The sequence below is a fragment of the Dioscorea cayenensis genome, chromosome 19, assembly GCF_009730915.1.
Source record: "Dioscorea cayenensis subsp. rotundata cultivar TDr96_F1 chromosome 19, TDr96_F1_v2_PseudoChromosome.rev07_lg8_w22 25.fasta, whole genome shotgun sequence".
Taxonomy (NCBI): Eukaryota; Viridiplantae; Streptophyta; class Magnoliopsida; order Dioscoreales; family Dioscoreaceae; genus Dioscorea; species Dioscorea cayenensis.
In genome coordinates, this window is record NC_052489.1 from 16,344,269 (window position 1) to 16,359,943 (window position 15,675).

At 38.2% G+C, this 15,675-nt stretch overlaps 1 protein-coding gene and 1 non-coding gene across 3 annotated transcripts; both read left to right on the forward strand.

Moving 5' to 3' along the window:
• The first annotated feature begins 2,034 nt into the window (after positions 1–2,034).
• On the forward strand, positions 2,035–7,215 carry LOC120249657 (beta-fructofuranosidase 1-like). 2 transcript variants are annotated; one of them, XR_005532866.1, is made up of 8 exons: positions 2,035–2,428; positions 2,534–2,542; positions 2,629–2,776; positions 3,629–4,352; positions 5,830–5,991; positions 6,107–6,347; positions 6,488–6,575; positions 6,872–7,013. XR_005532866.1 is itself a non-coding variant. In XM_039258237.1 (8 exons), exons 1-8 carry the CDS (start codon positions 2,101–2,103, stop codon positions 7,067–7,069), a joined length of 1,893 nt encoding a protein of 630 aa, XP_039114171.1. In that variant the 5' UTR covers positions 2,046–2,100; the 3' UTR covers positions 7,070–7,215. The 2 variants fall into 2 exon arrangements, 1 of the variants encoding a protein (XP_039114171.1); XM_039258237.1 differs by having other exon boundaries at positions 2,046–2,428; positions 6,107–6,342; positions 6,872–7,215.
• An 8,090-nt stretch (positions 7,216–15,305) lies between these two features.
• LOC120250894 lies at positions 15,306–15,412 on the forward strand. The gene has a single exon (XR_005533225.1). It is a non-coding gene; the product is annotated as a small nucleolar RNA R71 (small nucleolar RNA).
• Positions 15,413–15,675: the final 263 nt, after the last annotated feature.

Below are 15,675 nucleotides of genomic sequence, written 5' to 3' on the forward strand. Positions count from 1 at the left end.
ACCATGGATGCATGCACGTATATGTGTTTTCTCCTCTTTTTTTTATATATTTATTATTATTATTAATTTTTTTTGAATTTCCCTCCCTTTTTTATTATTATTCATATATATATATATATTTGAAATTTCAAACGAAAATATATATATATATATATGCGTATATATCTTTAAATATATAAATATATAAATATATATATTCTCTTTCCTCTTCCTTTTCTGTTCTTTTTTCTTCTTTTTTTAGCATCTGTTCCCCCAAAAATCCTCAAAACCCCCTGAAAATTCTCAATCACGTGAGAATTTTTTTTTCAAAATTTAAATTCAAATTTTTTTCAGTTCTTATCACTTCTTTTTTTTTTAAATTTAATTTTTTTTTTTAAACTTCAAACTCCCTCTTTTTCCCTCTCTCTTTTATTCATTTTCATTTTTTTTAAATATCTTATTATTATTTTTTATTTTAATAATAAATTCCTAATGGAATTAGGAATTAAAAGAAAACCATATAAACAATTTGCTCCTACATTGGGTATATCTAACACATTAGATACCTAATTGGTTGAATTGATTTCTCTAATCAACTAGTTATCTCATATGGCGGTTAATTGTTTATATTGATTTAAAAAAAAAATTGATTTGGTTCAATTAACATGTCTATATTTACCCCTACATTGGATATACCTAACACATTTGATAGCCAATGTGTTAAACTAGTTTGATAGATTAATTAATTACCTAAGATGGAACATTTAATTATTTCTATCATTTTGATTCAAAAAATCTAATTTTGTTCAATTAACCTATCTAAATTTATCCCAACATTGGAAATATCTAACATATTAGATAGCTAATTAGCTAAATTGATTTAAAATAACTATTTAACTAGTTATCTAATATGGAACAATAATTGCCTTCCCATCATTTTGATTTGAAAACTCTCGATTTGGTTCAATATGTTTACCCTTATGTTTGATATATCTAACACATTTGATAGCTAATTTGTTGAATTTTTTGATAAAGTAACTAGTTATCTAATATGGAACAATAATTGTTCCCATCATTTTGATTCGAAAACTCAGGATTTAGTTCAATTAACTTGTCTATATTTACCCTCATGTTAGATATATCTAACACATTCGATAGCTAATAATTGAATTGGTTTGATAAATTAACTAGTTATCTAGATTTGGTTCAACTAGGATGTCTGTATTTGCCCTTATGTTAGATATATCAAACACATTAGATAGCTAATTTGCCAAATTGATTTGATAAATTAACAAGCTACCTAAAATGGATCAAGTATTTGTTCCCATCATTTTGATTCAAATAAACGGGACTTGGTTGATTTAACCTATCTATATTTACCCTACATTGGATATATCTAACACATTAGGAAGCTAACTCGTTGAATTGATTTAATTGACCAATTGATTAGCTATCTAAAGTAGAGCAGTTAATTGTTCCCATCATTTTGATTCAAAAAATCTAGATTTGGTTAGATTAACCTGCCTATATTTACCTTTACAATTGGATATATATATATATGAACACATTAGATAGCTTTTGATTATTTAATATAAAAAAACATGACAGTTAAATTATTCAATAATTCAGTCCAATCACAAATCCAATTTAGAAATGTGAATTTTGGAAGGAAGTCGTGCTAGCAGGCAGAGGTAGTTGGCACAACCGGTCCAGTCTATATATCTGGATTATCATCTCCTCTCATACAACACAAACGCAAGATGAAACGTGGCTGAGAAACACCCACAACCTAACCTTTCTCCTTCCCAGCCACCCATGGTCCAATATCAATTTTGTTTTTCCTCAGCTTTTGGCAGGAACACATATGGACATATCCAAAAGGGACTCCAAGTAAACATCAAAACCCCCACAACATGGTCTCAATACATCATCCTTGACAACTTTTTCCGAATATTTTGATCATTATCCCCTACCTACCGAAATTAACAATTGAATTATTTATCATAATCCTTCATACATTTTTATGAAAAACTTGAAAAATCATGATAAATGGTTTCATTAACTATCACATGCATATGTATATTTATATAGCTAGTATAGTCAATCCTATCCACAAAAAAAATGTCCACCATGAACAGGCAAGATATTGAGTCACCTCTCATCATCTCAAGACCTTCTCCTCCTACTCTGAAGCCATGGTTTTTATTAAAGGCAGCATCAATCACTTTTCTTCTACTCACTCTGGTGTTCTTACTCTCCTCCAGAACACCTCTTAGTTCATCTCAAAGCCAACAACCAGTCCTCACCTCCCATGGCCCTTCTCAAGGTGTCTCTGAGAAATCCATCAACCAAGAACTCATCTCTAGTACACCCTTCCCATGGACGGACTCCATACTCCAATGGCAACGCACCAGCTTCCATTTCCAACCCCAGAAGAACTGGATGAACGGTTAGTCAAACATTTAGGTTTGTCGTCAACGCTTATATTTCATCATCTTCACTTTTTACTGATTAACTGCTCTTTGTTTTTTTTATTTTTTGTTTTTCTTTTCAGATCCTGATGGTAAGTCAGCCAATTGAAAAGATGTATAGAATTTATGCAGATCTTGGTATCATGCTGTATAAACATGTCAAGGCTTTTGCATGCAGCTCCATTGTATTACAAAGGATGGTACCATTTGTTCTATCAATACAACCCAGACTCGGCTGTCTGGGGGAACATCACATGGGGACACGCTGTCTCACGTGATCTCATCCACTGGCTTTACTTACCAGTCGCCATGGTTCCTGACCACTGGTAAGGTGAAAAAATATTTGATGTTTTATATATTAATTAGCACCTAGTAACTTTTATGTTAATGTTTTACTTCTATTAAATACATTATTAATTTTATTTTCTATTTTGAAGTGCTAGCTGAATGAGTAATTTAGCGGATAAGTATGAAAAATATTATAGTATTTTAGTCCTCAAATTACCTCTTTATGTTCAAGTTCATCTCTCAATTTAACCCAATTACTAAGGAAATGATAATTATGTTAATTAATATAAATTAATTTTTTTTCTGACAATTAAACATATGATATTTTAAGAAATATAGCAACCAACATGGATATGACAAACCAATGACAAATCATGTGAGAAAGTACATATACTTAACAAAAAATGTACGGTCAGGCATTAAATTATTGGTGAGAAGCTCATATACGCCATTAAATTAGTACATCAACAAGCTTTTTCCTTAAAAAATATATTTACTTGGGCAACCGTGCGATGAAAAGCATAGTTTCAACATGTGGTGGCAGTTGCAGCTTGTGCCAGAAATGTTTGTCACAATATTGACTAAAACACTGTAGTTAATCAACATATATTATTTAAAACATTATTTATTTAATATTATTTAAAAAAAAATTATATATGTCAACGGCATTTGGGTCAATTGGTATTAAGTCCCTTGTGTAAAGTGTTCATTTCGGGGAGGACCCGGATCGAATCTCATAGCTTACGCAAGGTGAGGACACGTGGGTCTGCGTTGAGCTTTACTCCGCACACGTGCACGTCTCAGGGTTCTGGTGCTTGTTATTTTTTTAAAAAAAAAATATATATATATATATATATATAAATTCTCGCACGGTCACACATTTTTACAAGGTATGATGCAAATGGAGTCTGGACTGGCTCAGCCACCTTTGTATCCACCGACAAGCTTGTCGTCCTCTACACCGGCTCAACAACAAACTCAGTCCAAGTTCAAAACCTGGCATTCCCAGCTAATCTAAGTGACCCACTCTTAATTGACTGGGTCAAGTCTGAGTCCAACCCAGTCCTAGTCCCACCACCCGGCATTGGCCTCAAGGACTTCCGTGACCCTACCACGGCCTGGCTCGTCCAGTCCGACATGTCCTGGCGAGTTGCGATCGGATCAAAGAACGACTCGAATGATCATGCCGGCATTGTTCTTGTCTACCGAACCAAGGACTTCTTATCATACGAGTTGTTGCCGGGGGTGATGCATCAAGTCAACGGGACAGGCATGTGGGAGTGCGTTGACTTTTTCCCTGTGTCAACGACGGCAGATGTTGGGTTGGACACGTCGACTCCGGCCGGTGATGGAGTGAAGCACGTGGTGAAAGTGAGTTTGGATGATGATAAGCATGATTACTATGCGATTGGAACGTATGATGCTGTGGAGGACACGTGGAGGCCGGATGACAAGGAGATGGATGTTGGGATTGGGTTACGGGTTGATTACGGCAAGTATTATGCGTCCAAAAGTTTTTATGATGAGAAGAAGCAGAGGAGGGTTTTGTGGGGTTGGGTCGGTGAGACTGATAGTGAGCTCACTGATTTGCGAAAAGGTTGGGCGTCTGTACAGGTAATAACCCAAATCCCTCCTCTCATCAGTGTTAAAAAAAAATTAAAGGTTTTCTCTGAAAAATTTTTATTTTTGTCACCGGCGGACCTCTCGGCTCTCCCTTTTGCTCTCTCTGTTTTTATTTTTATATTTCTCTCTATCTTTCTAAAGCGATTTATTTTAAATTTTTAAAAATATCTCTTTCTAGGGGTTTTAATTTTTATTTTTAAGCCAACGACCATTTGGTCTATTGGCATCGGGTCCCTTGCGTAGGGTGTTCGCCTCGAGTGTCGAGCATGGCTCCCCGAGTTCGATCCCCTGCCTCTGCAGGTGAGCAGCTGGTTCGGTGGTGAGCGTTGCCTCCCACGTGTTCGTCCCCTGGGTCCCGTGACATTGCGCTTTCTCAAAAAAAATTATTTTTTTAAAAAAATTATTTTTTTAAAAAAATATTAATAATATACTAATTTTTAAAAAATAAATTTACAAAAAATTATTATTTAATCTATTGATATTTTATAAATTATTTTATGTAGTATATATTTAAAAAAACATATATGTTAATTTTTGATTTTCATAAATTAATTTATATAATATATAAATTTATATTTTTAGCGGCATTTTTGTTAAAATTTATTGTTTGATGATAGATTTTATAAACATATATAAAACTTGTACTAATTGATTTTTTTTATAAAAAAATTTGTTTTTGCAGAAATTATGGTTTCTAAGAGAAAACGCTTTAAAGTTTCTTTGGTGAGAACTTGCTGCTTTTCATAGAAATATTAGGAAATTAAAACAGTTGAAAGAAATATTCACCCAAAATTATTTTTTAAAATTTATGTGGGTTGAGAAAATTAATAACTTGACATATATAATTTTTGTTTTCAAAAACATCGATCTTTTGGTTGATCATAATGACTAATGACAATTTTTTTTGTTTTATGTTTTTTTTAATACAACACCAAACACTCAACCTTGTTAAGAGATCCATGTTCATGAATAATAGAAAAAAAACACAAAAAAGTTTATCCAAATACCCATGACTTTGTTTATTAACAAATATGTATATATATATATATATTATTGATATCGATAGGGGCATATCATTCATGAACAAGTATAATTTTAAATTTAAAAATATTTATTATTATAACTTAATGAAGTCATAATTTAATTAATAAAATTTTTTCTTTATTCAAAACAAATTCAAAATTTAAAAAATAATACCAACTTAAGCCTACTTTTGATAACCCAACCAAACAAACAACCACATTTATATGCAATTATATATACAATTCAATTAGGTGCCTTCCATCTTTATTATTTAGCAATATTATTGAGGTGGGGAAGGTACCCATCTATCAACATGCTCATTTTAATTAAATTCTTGTGGTCCCTAAAGTCACCTTACCCTTACCAGAATAAAATAATCATGAGTTAATATTGGGTGAATGACAAACGTAGTAAATTACTCACAAGGAAGCTGTGCTTAGCACAGACCATCCCTAGGACGGTGCTGTTTGATTACAAGACGGGTAGCAACTTACTTCAATGGCCAGTAGAAGAGGTGGAGAGTTTAAGGCTCACGTCCAAGAACTTCCATGCAATCAAGCTTCCCCCAGGTTCACTGGTGCCTCTCAACCTCACCAGTGCCACACAGGTGCCATCTATCTATATGCACATACCTTCTCTATATGATTATATGTATACATTATATTATATCAAAAAAACATGTGTTTCTTTGGATGACGCATGATGTGTGTGTTGGTTTTTAGTTGGACATATTAGCAGAATTTGATGTGGAGGATTCTTCATTGGTCGAAGCGATTGAGGCTGATGTGGGATATAATTGTAGCACAAGTGGTGGAGCTGCCGGCAGAGGTGTTTTGGGGCCTTTTGGATTGATTGTTCTTGCAGATGAGAATTTGTCTGAGTTGACGTCTGTTTACTTTTACATTGCAAAGGGTGTTGATGGAGGGCTTTCAACCTTCTTCTGCCAAGATGGATTGAGGCAAGGTTTTGTTTTTATTATATAATTAATTGATAACTATTAATTATTTTATTATAATACATAATCTGTTTGCCTAGCTAATAGTCTATATAAATATTATGTGAACCATTATAACTAAGATTCATAATTCTTGCCATGAATGAAGATCGTCTAAGGCTAATGATTTGGTGAAACGCGTGTATGGAAGCACAGTGCCAGTGCTTGAAGGTGAAACCTTGTCTGTGAGAACACTGGTGAGCAAGCTCCTGTATTGCTACTTACACAAATAGCTCATTTTTGTTAAATTCGAAAAAACAAAATTCTAAAAATAGTTTTTTCAAGACATTTTTGAGATGGGGAACATTATATAGATGTATTAAATAATTTAGTTTCATTTTAAATTATATAGATGTATTTCATACTTATTATGTAATTGGTAAATTTTAAAATAACTAGTTTAGGTATATTCGCTTCCTCTTTTGTTGCTATTTTGTCGAAGTAACTTCATCTATCACAATATTTTTAACCTCTAGTGGATTTGCTATATTAGGTAGATCACTCCATAGTGGAGAGCTTTGCACAAGGAGGACGGACATGTATAACCTCGAGGATATACCCTACAGAAGCTATCTATGCTAATTCTAGAATCTTCCTTTTCAACAATGCCACCCATGCTAAAGTAACAACCAAATCACTAGAGATATGGGACATGGAGAAGGCATGCATCCACCCTTACCCTTCCAATTAGTAAGACGTCACTTATCCTTATCACTCTTTGAGGTGGATTAGTAACTTCGCGTGTTTTATTACATTTAAAATTAAAGGCAGTTGGTGCATTGTATTGTGATATTTTGGCTCGAATAAATTGAATGTAGTATTTTCATTTTTCTTTAACTGAACAATGATTATAAATAAATAAATTTATTGATAATTTTTGTGTTTAAAGTTTGACTTTCTCAAATTAAAATAATGATTTTATTGTTATTTGAATGGGCTAATGCCATATAAAAAGTGGTCTCCGATTTCTAGTGGTGATTTTGTCCATTAATAAGATATTATATCACAAATTGATTACTAAATGAAAGATTTAAATTCAATGCAAGCCATCTAATGGTTTGTAGTTTCATGTAGATGTCTCGAGCAACTAATAATTATATTGAGGGAATTCATAAGACCATTTATGATAAAAGTCACTATTTGATTTTGAAAGAAGCAAGATTATTTGTTATCCTACTTCAATTAAAAGATAGTGTACATGATTTACAATTAATTCACTTGTATTATATTCAATTTTCACGGGAAATTATGAGGAATTGAATCAATGTGCAAGCATAACAAGAGAAATGGAGTTAGGAACCAAAGCATATCCTAGTGGTTTCCTACCTTGTTGTGTTTGAGAGGTCTCGAGTTCGAAATCTCTTAAGCGCAATTCAAAAAATAAAAAGGTGCTTGTTGCCAATTTGTAAAAAAAAAAATGGAGTAATCCCTTTAGATAGAGTTTGAATGACAAAAATGGAGTAATCCCTTTAGATAGAGTTTGAATGACGCCCATTTTGGCTTCTTTGTATGCGTTTCCAAGATGATAATTGACAACGCCCCTTGAGATGTAATGTAACAAAAGTAAAAGAGACAAGAAAAAGAGCACAAGTAAAGGGAAGGTAAGGCAATCGATATAAATGGGGTACCCGGATATTGTTCCGCCTAGGACAATCGTTTCAAGTGAAAACCCTCTATTATGCTTTCTAACTAATGAGTCGTGGAGATCCTTCAATACATGGTCCCAAATCTAAGATCAACCATGCCTAATTTTATACATGTCCCGGAGAAGAAATTGAACAATCTCTCAACCTCTCACTCGTATAGAATCGCAATGAGTTCTAGGAATTTCAAGTGATAAATTCTCTTCCTAGATGTAGACCTAACCCTTTGGTCGAGGTGGAAGGTCCTTAATCACAATTAAGCCCTAGGTGCTAAAATCACTTCAACGTTTCACTCCGTTGCCTCTACAACTAAGCCCCAGTGGAAGGTCATCCCTTAGCCCATTCACTCTACTATGACCGCAAAGAACTCGAGAAAATGGAGGTAGGATAAATCACACAGGAGGGGAAAGGGGACTCTCCGCTACCTCTCGACTCACCCTCTCAACCCTCTCCAATCTAGCTTTGTCTAACTCTCGTGGTGTGTCACTCACTCACAAGAGTTACCAAGGTGAACTCTCAATCCTAGTGTCACTCTAAGGGAGCATTCAATCTATCAAGCATTCAAGATTGTAACTCAAATAAAACATTAATTAATGAAAGCATAATAACCAGGTTTAATGAAACAAATACATCTTAGGGTTCACAAATCCAAGTACCCACTAGGAGGTTTACTTCCCCATGGAGCTAGTTACAATCAGTGAAATCGAATGTAAAAATAAGTAATCCATAAGAAACCCACTCTATAGTCGTGATGATGGTCTTGTGGAGAAGCTTCTACTCGTCCAAGGGTCCCTTTGTCCGGCCTAGCATACATCTCGCCGGATCGGTGCCGACGAAAGCTTTCTCACTAACCTTCTTCCAAACGGAGCACAATGTCACAGCCATAGAACCTCTCCCAATCCCTAGCCAATACCTCCCAAAACCCTAGCCGCCGTTCTCTCTCAAGTTTTGGAAAAGATGGAGAAAAGAATCCTGAAATTGGGGCTGAAATCGGCCTTAAATAGGGTTGGAATCGGGAATCCACACACCCCTGTGAATTCACCACATGACCCGTGGAATTAACACATGAGAGTGTGGAATTTCTACACGCCCATGTGGATTCTATGGAAATCACTTTTCTCGGCCGGCTGTGAACAATACCTGCTACAATGAATTTCTACAGTATTTGCTATGATACCCTGCTATAGTATCGGCCTGAAATACTCCCGAATCCATGTTCTCATCGAGGTAACGTAAATGGGCACACATTTACGTCGTAGATCGCTTTGCTTTTTCAATAGACGGCACATTGGTGGAGATCTTGCTATACATGCACAAGCCAGAATACTTGAATGTGACTGCCTTTGTACCCCTCAAAATCGTTGTGCTAACTTGAATACGAGGATATTGGTACATATTCTCGCATCTTGAACCCGACTTATGTCTTCGCGTTTGATCCTTCTCAAGATTTCCTCCAAATGGTGCATTCACGATCTATATTGGCTTCTTTCTCTAGCATTCGGCTTCACAACCCTATATGCATGAAAGTAACATAAATGCACACATATTAGCGCTAAAACCTGATAAAAGTAATGCTCATCATAAGGAAAGAACACTTCGTATTCTTATCACACAAGCACTTATCAACACTTTAAGCTTTTGCTTGTCCTCAAGCAAAAATTAAAACATTAAGGCATAGATGAAGGAAATATTAGAAGTGCTTGGCCTTAGGTTCACCAAAGCATACAAAGAGAGCATTCTACAAGTATGGGAAGTTTTAACATTAAATACGAAAAATCAATGCTCTAGCTAAAAACTTAAATAAAAAAAGATAACAAACCCAAAATCGTATAAGTCTGTGTAAACTCGCTCAAGTCAACCCAAGGTATACTCCTCAAAGTTCTAAGTAAAAGGGACTTATTTATCTACAAAAAGTAATGAAAATTTGAAAAGATGGTAGTAGCTTCACACATCCTCTAAGATAGCCCTTTCCAAAGCGGCCGCTAAGGTGGCTTTCACACTTTCGAGTTGGTAGCTCTTTCTACCGGGGTGGTAGCTTTCACTCATCTTATGAGATAGCTCTTTCTCTCATTAGGGCATAACTAGTTTCTGACTTATGAGAGTAGCTTCATACTTCATAGGTGGTAGCTCTTTCCACCCAACAAGCACAACTAAACAATGAAACTATTTTGTTCTTTCTTTTCCTTTTTTTCCATTTTTTTTAAATTAACACAAGACACAACTATAACTAGTCCCTTTAACATCAAACTTGAGTTTCTAAAAGAGTTTAAAGAGTGAGTAGTGCAACAAGTGTGAATCGGGCAAAAATTCCTAGAAATTCAAGTAAAAACTAGAGCATGAGAACATTCAATGTTAAAAATTCTCCTAAACTCAAGAATACAATCATTGTAACTAAAGTGAACCGCCATTGGCTATGTGAGCATATATAACAATCAAACTAATATAAAAGAAGACATGTGCACTATGAAACTCCCCCTCCCCCACAATTAAGTTGTACATTGTCCCCAATGTACCATGCAAGCACAATAGAAAATAAAGCAATCAAGTATAGATGTGAGAGTGGCAAGTGGCAATTTAAACAATACTCCCCTGACTCCGAGTGTTGCGTTTGATGGTGATAAATCCTTAGGAGTAAATTCCAACGGGTTGTGAAGCACACACGACCCACATTAGCTTTGTCCATGACTAGTTCTCAATTCCCATACTGACAAGACCATCTACACACATACATGAGGGGGTTCAGTAAAGCTCAATAAAACAAAAACAACTCGAGTATATAAAAGATAAGGCAATGAGTACAACTCGAGACATCAAAACGAAAATAAACTCAGAAGGAAAGTCCTTTTTGAGTATACAAGTGTAAAATAACATGCGAAAGTAAAGAAGCGAAAAACGAACTCAAGTGTCGGTGTCGTCCGATATCGGCTCTGCTGGTGTTGCGGGTGCTAAATCAAATGGCGCCGGTGGAAATAGTGGTGGTGATGCCGGAGGGGTCCTCGGTCTCCTGATAAAGGGTGAGAATGCGTCTCGCTCTAATAGCTACAATATGATGTCAAGACGCACCATCATCCCGCATACTGCACAACCTGTAAAGTCTGGACCTCCGCGAGCTCGGGCCGAAGCTCATCCACAGCACTATCGAGCCTCTCAAAATGATCATGAGCTCGAGAGGGAGTGAAAATGGGTACCAAACGCTATACTGTCTCCTACGCTACAAGGGGTGCTCCGGTCCCTATCGGTGCAAACTAAGGCTTGGAAACCTGTCTTAAACCCTCCGCTGTATCCCTTCAGCCCTCAGCAATCTCCGGGGTAGCCGTAGCTAGAATGTATGCTCCAGGCCCACATCTACGCACCAACCCCATCATCCTAATCGTATCAAACCCAAGAGAAGAAGGCACGACCGTCCTCTCGGCACCTTGGATGGCGTCCAGAAAACCTATCCCCAAGATGAGTCTAGTGATGTAGGAACTAGCGAATAATACTCCCACTCTCGCAAATTGGCCCTGTTGCGTAAAGACGTTCTCCACTATGTGCCCCAGGTGAATCGGCACATTGCAGACCATGGAGTATAAATAGAGCAGTTCCTGCCTGCTCAAAATAGCTGTGTTATTACCTCGACTGGACACAGACCTGCTGAGGACTGAGTGTAAGTATCAGTAGCTCAGCCGGGATAGGCTGGTAGCCTTGAACACTCCTGGTTCGTACTGTCCATGTCCACACAAAACTCGGTACTCTTGCTGCGGAGTCATTGTGCCCGAGAAATCTATCGGCAAGCGTCCATACTCCTCTGTACCTGTGTAGGTTTCGTCATACAAACCCATACGAACAGAGAATTCATTGACACTTATGCAAAAATGGATGTCCAAATACTCAGAACTGTATAGCATTTACGGTGTCAAATCTCCCATATGGCTGATCAAACTCAAAAGACACCAACACCTCTAGCGTCAATGTACGGAAAGCAGGCTCTTGGACAGTCAATAATCTTCTCCAGCTTCCCACTGCTAGCATCTCATCAATCAAATCGGCAAGTTCGTCACCCCGCCGATTCTCTCTCAGCACACTCAAATCCACAAAGCGAGACTGACCAAAACTGAGTGCTGATAATCTCTCAAATCGAGTCTGATGCTCAGGATTCGAGAATTCCATGTATACTGGCTCAGGTGGGGTATCTTTGGGACGCTTAACTTCATGCTTCTTCGAACGAGGTACCATATATGCAGGAATTGACGAGAAAACGATCAACGAAGCTCTAGAAATAGTACTACAGAATTCCACACGGGCCTGTGGAAATTACCCACGCCCGTGTGGATTTGTGGGGCATGAAATCCCCACGGTCGCACGTCAATGCTCTAAGATTACAACTTAAAACCATGGTTAAACGCTTTCTAAACATGCATAAACTATTATAAAGTGGAAATTGCATGCAACTCAAGACTTTTGATCTATTAAAAACAAGAATTGCCGAAGAAAAGAGGGTAAAAGGTTTACCAATGAAATAGGTATGAAAACTTCAAATTCGGCGTGGAAATTGAATGGAAAACCCTCTAAAACAGCGATATGTGGGCCAGGAAATTGATCAAAGTCGATCTTCGAGTGATTGGAAGTGAAGAAGAAGAGAATTCAAGAAGATTTTAAAGAAAAACTCGCATCTCTTGGAATTCTACGCATCCACACGGTGTGTGGAAATTACCCACGCCCGTGCGCCTCCACCAGAGAGACTCACAGGGCAAGTGCACACCCTTGTGCGCTCTCGGGAAAAAACACTCAACCTCTCTGAACCCAACCGCACGGGCGTGTAAAAAATGCCCACGCCAGTGCGCCTGACTCACAGGGGTAGACGCACACCCCTGTGTCTTCTCTGTCCAACCGAGAAGAATTCCTCACGGGCGTGGACATTCACAGGTCTAACTCACAGGCGCGATCGCACGCCCCTGTGTCTTCATGGAATGGAGGAGAGCTCTGCTACAGAGATCCACACGGGCGTGTGGAAATTACCCACGCCCGTGCGTTTATCACAGAATCACCCACAGGGGTGAGTCCACGCCCTTGTGTACTCTTGGGAAAAATTGCTAAGTCTCTGCAGGGAGACGCACGCTTGTGCAAAAATTACCACGGGCGTGCGAAACTCATAAGGTTGTTCATAGGGGCAAGTCCACGCTTCTGTGCCTTCTCTGGATCAGCTCGTAGTGTAGATCTACGGGCGTGTGGAAAATACCCACGCCCGTGTGTTTTCTCTGGATGCCTTAGAAAACTCTACAGGCTTTGCAAAAAATTCCTGAACATGTATACACACTCAGAGCCTGCCCTACTATGCAAAATACACCAGCTAAAACATGAAAAACTCGCTCAAACGACCAAATCTTCGCCATATACATTAACGCGCACAATTGCACCAAAGATCCACGAGAAAATCACAACAATGCATTAAAATATATAGACACCAACACTCAAAGTCTTATTCAATGGTTCATCCATCTTGTTCAGTTCTCGCACATCCCCAACATCCTTGAGACGTTTCCGGTGGCGTCTCCTCGCCCTCTTCATCTTTCGGAGCACCTTCTTCATGATCGCCGGAGTAGATAGTACTTGTTCCTCCAGACCAAGCATCATTACTTCTTCAATGTCTACCTTTTGGTCGAACAAACCCTTGTACGGGTCCGGATTGAACATTTCCTGTATAAATTCATCAACAATATCATCACTAGTGTCAAGAAAATACAAAGTATCATCGAAATCAAGAGAATGTCGCATGGCTTCGGCGAGGCGGTATATGAGCTTATAATCTCCAACCCTCAGTGTCAACTCTCCGCCGTCTATGTCAATCAATGCATTGGAAGTGCGCAAGAATGGCCTCCCAAGTATCAAACGTACATCCGCATCCTCATCGATGTCCAACACTACAAAGTCTACAGGAAATATGTACTTGTCGACCTTGACAAGCACGTCTTCAATGATGCCCCTCGAATGTCTCACTGTTAGGTCCGCTAGTTGCAACATCAACCTAGTGGGCCTAGGCTCTCCCAATCCTAGCTTCTAAAAGAAAGAATATGGCATGACGTTGATACTGGCCCCTGAGTCTGCCAATGCCATTTCTTCACCCAAATTGCCAATATTGTACGAAATGATGAAGCCTCCCGAGTCTTTCTTCTTGTTTGTCATATTCTTTTGCAAGACCGTTGAGCAAGAAGCATCTAGAATCACATAGGCACTCTCCTCCAATTTCCTTTTGTTGGTCAACAAGTCTTTCAAGAACTTTGCATACTTAGGCATTTGGGATAATGCCTCAATAAAGGGAATGTTGATGTGGAGTTGATTGAACAAACTCAGGAACTTCTTGTACTATTCATCCCCTTGGTCAATCTTCAATCTAGAGGTATAAGGGATTCTTGGCTTAAAAGGTGGGGGTGCCACCTCCTTCTCTTTGCTTGCTCCCTCCTCAACCTCTATGACCTCGGGTGCGTCTATATTGGGCTTCTCACTTGGAAGACTACCCTCAACCTCACGACCACTTCTCAAAGTGATCGCCTTCACATGCTCTGTAGGATTAGTTTCGGTATTGCTTGGTAAGCTTCCTTGTGGTCTTTCCGATAGAGACTTCGTAATTTGCCCCACTTGATTCTTAAGATTGTGCAAAGAAGCGGTGTGATTGCGAAGTGTAGCCTCAACTTATTGAAACCTTGTATCCGATAATTGCACAAATCTAGTCAAGGCCTTCTCTAAATTGGTCATTCAGGTTTCTATGCCTGAACTCGGTTGTCTATATTTGGGGCTTGTGGTTGTTGGAAACCAGTTGGTGCCATGGCCTTTTGTGGTCCTTGGTTACTCCACGAGAAATTGGGATGATTCTTCCAACCCGGATTGTAGGTGTTGCTATATATGGATTCCCTTGGTTCCTCATTAAATTACCCACAAAATTGACTTCCTCCACTGAAGATGCATCACCAATAGAGATCAAGCAATCGGAGGGAGCATGCCCTCCACCGCATCCAGTGCAAGTAGTCACTCCCGCCACTCTATTAGAAGTTAGAAGGTCGAACTTCTTACTCAACGATTCCACTTGAGCCGCCAATGAAGTTACTGCATCTATTTCATGAAGCCCGACCATCTATTTTCTTTCCCGCGCATTCTATTGATAACCGTTCATGGCCATGTCTTCTAGTAACTGTCAGGCTTTTTTCCGGGGTTTTACTCCCCATTGTACCTCCTGCGGCGACATCTAACAACTGCCGTGTACTTGAATTCAACCCATTGTAGAAAGTCTAAATAATCATCCATTCTGAAAATCCGTGTTGTGGGCACCTCCGCAAAAGATCCTTGAAGCGCTCCCATGTCTCAAATAATGACTCTAACTCCATCTACACAAACGACGATATCTCATTGCGAAGCTTAGCCGACTTCCCCTGAGGAAAGTATCTAGCAAGGAAAGCTTCGACCATCTCGTTCCAAGTCGTGATGAAGGCCTTGGGCAAAGAATGTAGCCACTGCTTGGCTCTTCCCTTGAGAGAGAATGGGAAAAACCTCAATCTAATAGCATCATTTGATACACAGTTAATCTTCAGCATATCACAAACTTCCAAGAAGTTCTCTATATGGTTGTTTGGGCCCTCATCGGCCAAACCATTGAACTGTGTAAATTGCTGAATCATTTGGA

Bases quoted from the DNA above. Each gene is read 5' to 3' on its own strand.
- LOC120249657 (XM_039258237.1), top strand. From the start codon at position 2,101: ATGTCCACCATGAACAGGCAAGATATTGAGTCACCTCTCATCATCTCA. The intron at 5,992-6,106 runs GTGCCATCTATC...GTTGGTTTTTAG, and splicing joins ACCTCACCAGTGCCACACAG to TTGGACATATTAGCAGAATT. The intron at 6,576-6,871 runs GTGAGCAAGCTC...TTGCTATATTAG, and splicing joins CCTTGTCTGTGAGAACACTG to GTAGATCACTCCATAGTGGA.